Below are 10337 nucleotides of genomic sequence, written 5' to 3' on the forward strand. Positions count from 1 at the left end.
CACAATGTTGAGTAGGCCAGCGTTTTGAATTAACGATGCATAGTTAAGCTGTTATTATTTCCTTGAGTTTTTTACAATATATAACCATATAATAATCATGTTTTAAGAAATGTTCATATCTACTTTTCATTATATACGAATATAAGCTAATAAGGGAACTGTGTTTTATTTTATGCTTTAGTTTATACGCCATTGATTTTAATTTTTGCACTGTACAAAAGTTCTCACATATTATATCGAATTTGAAAAATTACATTAAACTTTGTTCAGGATTTTTTTAGTTTTCGTTTCAAAAGTTGTTATGTCATTTTATTAATTCATATGAATGAAAACGGATACGTTTACCTATTTATATGTATACAACTCTTCTTACAAAACATACATGTTCCGGTGCTAGAGGGCGTGGACAGTCGACATGCAGTTACCACTTCCGTTCATGAATAGGTTCGTTAAAACCGACCCTACAACAATTTTCTATTTTGCCTTTTTGGACGTTCTTTAAGCTTATGGCTTTTGGCCACTGATTCAAACCGAGCTTACAACATTTTTTTTTTATTTTGCCGTTTTGATTTTGCCGTTTTGTTCTTTAAGGATTCTGTTTACCTCTATTCAGCCAGTGTTGTCTATAATCAACCATGTACTGAACCAACTTTGTTTATATGAAGCATTTAACAGTCATTTAATGTGATTAATGATATCATAAAAGACGAAGTTGACTGACCTGATTAAGGCCATTGCTTTTCATCATTTAAAACGCTGTTCATCATTAGGTCATCATTAATGAAAACCGTCTTTGCGTTAATCAGTTTATATGATGAAAATTTAAAATCGCTCACCATACGACTTATAAACCTGAATTTCTTAATTAGTAGTAACTAATATGAAGTTATTTCCGTTTCTTATTTCTTGTTTTTGTGGGTGATCAACTATTTTATAAACTATTTGTTATGAATGGTCTTAATAATACCTTAAGCAGCAGGCAGAGTAAGTTCAAAATTTGATCGTGCAGTAACATATCATAGTTAAATATTGATATATGAGCCGCGACACGACAAAACCAACATAGTGCGTTTGCGACCAGCATGGATCCATTTTGTTCGCTGTCAGTTTCACCACTTGTAATAGAGTTAGTAAGCGAACAGCATGGATCCTGATCAGACTGCGCGGATGCTGGTCGCAAACGCATTATGTTGGTTTTGTCGTGACGCGGCTCATATCTGCCTAAGCAGGTGATAGGGGCGTGGATGGTAGCACGCCTTTAGCAATCATGCTCATAAACATGTTTAATCAAACCGAGACTGCAACATTATACACTTGTGTTGTACATTATAACGCTGCAATTTTAAGGAAATCTCCAGTTCTCTGTAAATAACAAAAGCAGGTTTCTTCGTAAATTTAAGATTTTTTTTTCGAAAACCGTCGGCCAGCAACTGGTCTCCGTGGTGTCAGGTTGTTGCATGACAATGTTTCGTCACACAAAGCGGCCATTGTACGAGAATATCTGAAACAGGAAAAGGTTGTCGAGCTTCCTCACCCTCCTTATTACGCCAGATCTTGCCCCATGTGACTTTTTTATTATTTCTGAGGCTCAAAAAACACCTTGCTGGAAGAAAATATAAAACGCGAAAAAAATCTTGGTTCGGCTATTTTCCAGTGTCTGAACAGAATACCTCGAAAAGATTATGAAAACGCATCTATAAATTGGATTAAAACTTAAAGTCTAAAACTTTGTATATCGCATGGTGGTGAGTATTTTAAAGAATTGGGATGATTATTGTTGCACTGTTTGTTAAGCACTTCTAACGAGCGACCCAGTTGTATTCATATTTGAACGCACCTCCCCTCGTTCTAGCGAAATTTTGTGGACGAAATATGACACCAAAGATATCAAACGAAACAAAATAAAATGAAAATCAACGTCTAGAATATTTCTGAGATAACTAACCTTCTTTAAACAATGAAATATGGAAAACAATTAGTCTTTTAAAAATTCATTATTCTTATTCAGGAACAAACGACCGTGTAATTTTTTGATAACTATCAGTGTGCGTTCAAACCTATAATTTTGATTTAAAAGTTAACTATGATATTTAACATGCATAGTTTAAAAGACAAGATATACATCAAAAGATCCCCTTTCAAAATTCCATTTTATTAAGTTCCGCCCTTTGTTTTCTCGTTTAGGAAACATGCATTTTTTAATTGGGGGGCCGGTACTAGGGGCGTGGACGGTAGTTTGCATTAACATAACTGTCCATGAACAGGCTCGGTCAAACCGACCCATATGCCGTGTTGGTCTTCCGGGCCTAAATTAGAATAATATGGTTTTCTTCAGGCATTTAATGTATAAATTCACCGTGGCCGAGGGGTTTGCGCAGCGAGAGGTCTGGAGTTCAAATCCCAGTTAAGGTAACTCATTTTTTTTCAAATTGTTTAAAGTAAGTCAAATAAACATTGGATTGAATATCAGTGTTGCAATTAGTCTTATAGCCAATTTACTACAATTAAAACGCCGGAAAGCATTGGTGACACTATACAAAAACAAATTGGTTTAAATAATCCTTAAATTTCTGACATTCTGAGATCCAAACAAATTCAGCACCTTCTGTGCTTTGATTTATATTTCTTTTCAAAACATGCTTTATTTTCTTAAAATTTATCGAGATCACAAAAAAGGAAAAAACAATCTGAACTAAAAAGTCTTTGCGACGATCTACATACGTATACCTTAAGTAGATAGTGTCTTCTGAATTTATTTTGATATAATTCTATTTGTTCAACAATACAGTTATAAACAGCTAGTGCATTTGTACGTAACTTAATACTGTATAGCCGCTTTCAGTAAAATTATAAATAGAACATTGGAGACTAAGCTATATCACTAAGCACCAACTATCGATTGTATATTTCATATGCTTGAAATTGTATATAAAAGAAAATATGAACAAAAAGTCTCTTAAAATCATGAATTAGACATAATTAAGCCCAAGTCAAGTCAAATATGAATAAATGAGTGGGGGGAAAACGAAAAGAAAAGCCATTAAATCTCAAAATATATACATTACAAGTTTGTATGTCAAATGAGATACTAGGCAACTGATACGTTCCCAAAAATTGAGAATGTCATAAGCATTGCTTTAATGAATAGACATTAAAAAATTTCAAAGAAAAAACCAAAGACCGCCCCCCACCACCCCCAACAAAAACAAAAAACAAAACAAAACTGCAAACCAAATAACTTGACAAAATTCGAGCGGGTGTCACAATTTTTTATAACTCGGTTGCCATTTTCTCAAATTTGCAACCATTTTGCTCGTGTAAAGCATGTGTGCAACCACTTCGCGCCTCCATAAAAAAGAAAAAAAAAACAGGAAAAAAAAACACAAAACAACAACAACATAATACACCCCCCCCCCCCTAACAACAACAATCAAATCGGCATAATTTGTAATATGAGAAAGAGCACTCGGTATAGCGTGTTTACTCGAGCGAATTGACTGTTTGCTATTCGTAAACATTCGTAAAGTACATAGAGGTACGTATTATAATGTTTAACCTTGTAGTAAATTGGAAATAGACGTGTAAAGAGAGCTAAAAATGGATTCAGCACTTTACAAAGAAACGGATTACAGCATTTTAACGACAGCTTTAGTGTTTTTAGTGACATTTTTCCTAGTTTATATAAACACAAGACGTCAAAAAGGAGTGCCGCCTGGACCAGCTTTGTTCCCCATTGTCGGAAATCTCCCATCGTTGGCTACGAGAGATATATTGGGCAGATTAAATGAACTTCGGAAACAGTATGGTGACGTTTTTGGACTATATACCGGAAGTAAACTTTTCGTGTTTCTAAATGGTTATGATGTAATTCATGACGCGTTGATAAAGAAAGGGTCCAAATTTATGTTCAGAGCTCTGCCAAGTTTCGATCAAGAAGAAGATCAACACACAAAAGGACTATTCTTTTCGAAAGGAAGAATATGGAAGGAAGGTAGAAAGTTTGCAATATCTACTTTACAAGAAATTTGTTTTAAAGATAAAGGTTTTCTCGAACATTTAGTAGAGTTCGAGGTAAATGACTTGACAGAAACAATACTTAAGTCTGATCAGCCATTTGATATAGAGCGCGTCTTGAACTCAAGCCTTCAGAATGTGATATTTCAAGTCGTGTACGGATATAGATTCGATCTAAATGATGAAGGCTTGCATTGGTTTCAAAAGACAGTACGAGACCAGTCGAAAAGATTCCTTGCAAGAGAAGTTATTCTCAATTGCCTTCCGTTTTTAGAACATGTTCCTGGAGACATTTTAGGTATCGAAAGAAGTAGGGTTGACTATGCAGCAGAAATGCACTTTTTATCAAAACGGATTGAAAAGTTTGAAAATCAAAAGAAAGGCACACAAAGAAAGACGTTTGTAGAATGTTACTTGGAGAAAATGGCAGCAAACAAAAGTAACGAAACCGACAGTACTTTCGATGAGAAAGATATGAAAATAGCAGCGCACCAATTAATAACAGCAGGAAGCGAAACCAGTGCATCTGTCATAAGATGGATACTATTGTACCTTATTAGAAATCCGCATATACAGGAAAAATTGTATGCTGAAATGACAAATGTACTTGGAAACGAGGCACTATCAATCGGAGATAGAAATCGAATGCCGTACATGCAGGCAGTGATATTGGAAGGACTCCGAATTTCTCACGTGGTGCCGTTATCATTACCTCATACTGTTGAACAAGACACCTTATTCCGGGGATATGTTATACCAGAAATTTGTACAATAATTCCTGTCCTCAGTACCGCTCTCAAAGACCCTGACGTCTGGGAAGATCCCGAAGAATTCAAACCTGAACGATTTTTGAACGCGGCAGGAAATGACGTCATAATTCCAAAACAATTCGTGCCATTTTCACTCGGCCCAAGGTCATGTTTGGGAGAAACTTTGGCAACTATCGAAATATTTCTATTTTCGGCAGGACTTGTTCAAAAGTTGAAATTTTTACCTGAACATAATAATGAATATCCAGACCAGAAAGGAGAACTTGGACTTACATTTACTCCTTTAAATTTTAAAATGAGAGTTGAAAAACGTTAAACTTTTACACTGACATTCTTTGTACGAACTAAGTTGAAAAGTCGAACTGCCAAATGAAGGCAAACATCTTTCAATATGACCAGCCAACATAATTAATTCCAGTATTGGACCCTGCAAAGTCCAATATATTCTTGCATAGCAGACTGGCCTTTCCGTGTGTTTTACCCATGCCGGAAATTTCATCTGGCATGGGGGTGCCAGATGAGTCGCGTGCTGTACAATGGCACGCTTAGGGTGACGTCATTTTACCGTTAGGAATGAAGTTGTAATTTCATACTTATTTCAGATCTGAATTTATATTATTTTATATAACATTTTATTTTCATATTGCTTGCGATCATGATTGTCAACAATTTAGTTTTCAAATATTCATTTTTAAACAAAAGTCAAAAAGCCTATAAACATTGAAATTTTTTCACAGTTTAAGTAAAGTAGGCCTACTTCAAATTGAAAAATCTGCAAAGGAAAAATGAAGAAATATACTCAGAATAAAATAGATTGTCCGAGTTTTGTGCGATTTTAGCCCTATCTCAGTAAAAGGCGTTTCAACGGTTTTTATTTTTGGGTTTGTTCAATAAAAATGATTATTTCTCGAAAAAGTGGACAAGGGAATGATCTAAAAATATGCACACAAGTTATTGGTCTAGACTACATGGTATGGCTTACAAATCTCGAAAAAAAAAACACACACACACACACACAAAAACAACATATTTGTTTTTGTCCCGTAATGTCAGGCAACCCCAGTAAAAAGTTTTTAAACAATCAGACCTTATACTGGATTTTTTTTATTCATTGACAAGACGTTATAATTCTTATTGTTGTGAAAAGTTTTAGTTATTTTTGAATAAGTCCCAAAACTTGTTTCAAGTTACGCTTCTCAGTTTGTGAAATTACATATTCACGAGAAAATAAATATATGTTACTATATGTGTTGTTATCTGTTTTTGTTTTTGTCAACACAGGTAACTCATTCGATTGCTTGCTCGTAAACGCATGCACGCTTGCAAAGCACGCACGTACGCACATACCCTTCATAGATATTAAGCCATATATATTTACAAAGGTTAAGAATCTATATCAAGTTTTTTTTTCTATGGTAACCTGTATTTGTTATGTAGATAGTATAATGTTTCTTGTACATGTACTTTTATCTTATTGATAATACGTCTATATAAATGTAGTTTCAAGTGTTTATTTCTTTCAATTCCTAGAATGTAATTAATTCACAAACAGATAAGAAACATGAGAAATTTCGCGATGTTGTGGAATATACTTGTCAAGCCATGGATACTTGTTATATATATGTTATTTAAAATTTATTGTTTTATTGTTGGAGCGCTAGTTAGAATTATAATCTGCTACGCGAGCAAAACATTTTTTTTTTGGATAGTAACATTTTTGCAAGACAAGAATGCTTAAAATCGTAGAAAAGCTAAGTCCTGTTTGTTCGGTTTTAAAAGCGTAGCTTTGGCGATAATGGTCTGCCATAGTATTATGATATACAACCAGTAGAGAGGCTATACTACCTTTAAACTTGTAATTACGGTGTTCCATCAGGTCCATCAATATTTCGACGGATTAAGACGAAATGAGGAAGGGTGAGATTCGTTTTCCGACATAAACATACGTTTTAAGTGACATCAGAAGACTGTTATTAGCCAGTAATCTTGTCATAGGATATATATATATATATATATATATATATATATATATATATATATATATATATATAATATATATATATATTATATATATATATATATATATATATATATATATATATATATATATATCCTATGACATATATATGTATTACATAGTACTGGCAAATATTTATCGTACACTTCAAATAAACTAATCTCAGATCATATCATTTATAATACACACACAAACAGTTATATCAGTTTATAACAATACTTACAGGGTCTCATATGCAGCTATTGTTCTCAATACTTCTTTTAGCTGAACTTAATTTACTTTTGCACGGGTAAAAAAAATCTTAACTCTTTCCGCCTTTACCGCCATTATTCATAATATATACACATTATAAAATATAATTCCATTTTCTGTATTAATCTTTTACATAATTACAGATCTGAATGCATTTTTTGTATTTATTTATATATATTTTAATTCAAATGAATCATGTTAGTCAGTTGTGTACAATATTGTGTACTTTAATCAAACAATGATTTCTATACATGCATCATAATTTTGTATATTAAAGTAATTATTTCTTACATTTCTCATTTAATTTATATGAGTATTTCTTGAATGTGACAATATTAATTGAAACATGGCTTCAAATTTTTTTATAAACTTTAGTCTTTACTCATTGCAGTGTACTGTTTATATACATGTACAGTAAAATATCTACATGCATATCTGTCTTTAAAAAAATAAATTTCGGGTCAGGTGCAGTAATATATTTGACGAAAATGTATAGTTGGTCAAACGTTGGCCCAACATCTGTTTTAAAGTATATATTTATCGTTATTGGGCCAATGCAGAAAAGTCGCTGGCGTTAACTTATGGTTGGTTCGACGTTGGGCCAACAACTGCATTTATAGTACATGTTTATTAGTGTTGGGCCAACCATGGCCCAACAACGACTTTCCTATGACGATTTTCCGTGGTTGACCCAACCACTGCATGTTTACAGGGTTTAGAGATTCTTATTTTCTCAAAAAAAAATCCATGTTTAAATCAGGACAAAGACATTCACCTGTTTATGGGAGGATTTCAAAATATGTACTGACTGAATAACGTATAGTACAGACCATGATCAGTTGGCACGGAAGTGACGGCAAAATTTGTTGCCAACTTTTCGCATTGGTAGATCTATTGTCGCCACTAGGCTAATGTTCAAAGGTGTTAATCTGGACAGGAAGATTACCTATGGAGAACATGCATTTGATATTTTGTTTTAATTGACATATTACAAGCACTGGAGTGGTAAAGAACTTGGAATTAAAAGCATAGCAGTTTGTAAGCTGACACAAAACCCAATGAATAGTTTATGTCAATAGTATATTCTGTAAGAGGATTGCAAGTTTGTTATAAGGTTTGCAAACTTGATTTTTGGTACATTTCTTATGACAGAAATTATTATGATTCAATATTTGAATCACTGTGAATCGCATTCTGACTTAAGTTCGAATCTATTTATTTCTTCTATGAAGATCTGATGACCACCTTATATGTTTAACCTTCTTTATAATTCGGATTTCCAGAGAAAGCTATTTTAGTCATTCAATCAAACCGGTTTTTACAGACAGGCATTAGAAGAAGTAACAGAATAACGTTATCCGTGGATGTTGATTTTTGTTAGAAAAATAAATGTTTGAAGTACTTTTTAACAAATTAACTTGTAATAATAGTCATTTTAATGGGCAGTTTACCTGTCGGCTATATGGACAACAGCCATGTTTGTTCTCGAAATTCGTGAATATTAACCTCTCAGTATTTATTATTAGAAACCGCATCGCTTTCAAAATAATGAAAGCTCGCCAATGAAGGTGCCTACCTATGTATGGATGTTAGATCATAACGCTTAGTGTTATTTAGGAGCTGATGTGAAGCGTTGATATTTGTCTTCTAAAACAAATAACAAATTTGCCGCTGGTGATACAAGCTTTATTGTCGAATGTTACACAGAAAAAAAGGAGTTAACATTTCCTCCCAGATCAGAACGGATGAGAATATATAGCAGTATGCTCTCCTTATTAACTTTGTTCTGAACAGAATAAGTGTCCACAGAAGGACAGAGAACATTTGATTATGGTCTTATGGCCCTTACATTATATCAAAGAATGATCACGTGCATCAAAATTGTAAATAAGATATATGTAATAAATACGGGATATTGAATGAGTGCAAGTTCAATACTGAATTTATCATGCGAGCATCTGCATGGCGAGAATGATATTATTTTATTCAACGAGTCCAATAAATACAGTTGTATCATAGTTTGGGGACCTTTCTGTTGAAAAATGTCAGAGTTAAACCGTATTATACATATATATGCACAGTGCGTTAACTGGAGTGCAGATATTAGTTACCTGCACTCCGGCCAGAGCATGCCCATTGATTGGCTCATTACTCATTGTGACGGTAGAGAAAGGGAAAGCGATAGAAATATATTCAGATGCTCATTCATTGGTCACTTTTTTCTTAGGTTTCATATTGTGACAACAGGGAACGTGTTTTTGTTTGACTATGATACTAAACGAGAAAGAACATCAAAACACTCGGCAATCTGATTAATACTCGGGGGCTACGCCCCCTCGTACAAATCCGGTAGCCTCGTGTTTCGATGCCCTTAATTTCTAGTACTAATTAATTTAACTTACATGAATTTAATATTCTACTTATCGATTTTTTTAAAAAGCCGCTTTAGAGCTGTCAAATAATTTTGACAGTATTCTTTCCATTTTTCAAACATTTTTCGGCGTAAAACGAAAAATTTTATATCAGCTTATTGGAAAAAATAATTTACGTTTTATGCAGTAGAAGTGAAGATATTCTTTCCGCCAATGGCGTTATGATACCCGTAACAGTTGCCACGGATACGCAACGACGTCATGTTCCAGAACTGGCCTTGATGGTCAACTTTGACGTTGTGTGTACAAAAATTTGCTGAAACTATTGAAATGAAATTAACAGAATCTAATCAGAAATATGGTTTACCTTCTGCATGCCAATTTTCAAGACGCTACTCGAAAGTTTGCAAAGTGAACCGCGTTCAATAGCGTCATTTTTCATTGACGCGCCTTTAAAGTCACGTCAAAATATATGCACGGCCGTGCAATACCATTAAATCGACACGGGTATGTGATAAATGTACGTTCACCTCAAAATCATGGTTAAATTGAGTTGTTGCCACTTACCAAAATGTCCTTCCCTTTTAGATACGGAATTGAGAATTTTAAAGGAAGCGCCAACATTCTATATAAATATCGACATTTTCTTAGTATTCGCGTGATATTTGTTTTAATAAATGAGTATTTTTCAGAAATGCAAATGATTAAAGGACAACTGCATTATCTAAATTATAATTAATCTTGCCATAATCACTTTTTTTCTGGAATGAGGTTTTAAGTTACACATTAATCACGTGGGAAAGAGTGAGAACAAAATCCCACTACGAACTTGTCTAAATATTGACACCATTGTAAAAGAAGCATTGTTCCTAACCCACGCAAAACCTTTTAATCATTTCGTATATCTCGTTA

The 10337-nt window shown here is 33.7% G+C and overlaps 1 protein-coding gene across 1 annotated transcript; it reads left to right on the forward strand.

Moving 5' to 3' along the window:
- Positions 1–3468: 3468 nt before the first annotated feature.
- LOC132716608 (cytochrome P450 2C23-like) lies at positions 3469–6030 on the forward strand. The gene has a single exon (XM_060699917.1). It carries the CDS (start codon positions 3598–3600, stop codon positions 5098–5100), a length of 1503 nt encoding a protein of 500 aa, XP_060555900.1. The 5' UTR covers positions 3469–3597; the 3' UTR covers positions 5101–6030.
- The last annotated feature ends 4307 nt before the right edge of the window (positions 6031–10337 follow it).

The sequence above is a fragment of the Ruditapes philippinarum genome, unplaced genomic scaffold (assembly GCF_026571515.1).
Source record: "Ruditapes philippinarum isolate M1 unplaced genomic scaffold, ASM2657151v2 ctg2032_1_1_1_1, whole genome shotgun sequence".
Lineage (NCBI taxonomy): Eukaryota > Metazoa > Mollusca > Bivalvia > Venerida > Veneridae > Ruditapes > Ruditapes philippinarum.

What these genes read in the sequence shown, in the direction of transcription:
- LOC132716608 (XM_060699917.1), top strand. Translation starts at nt 3,598, where the DNA reads ATGGATTCAGCACTTTACAAAGAAACGGATTACAGCATTTTAACGACA.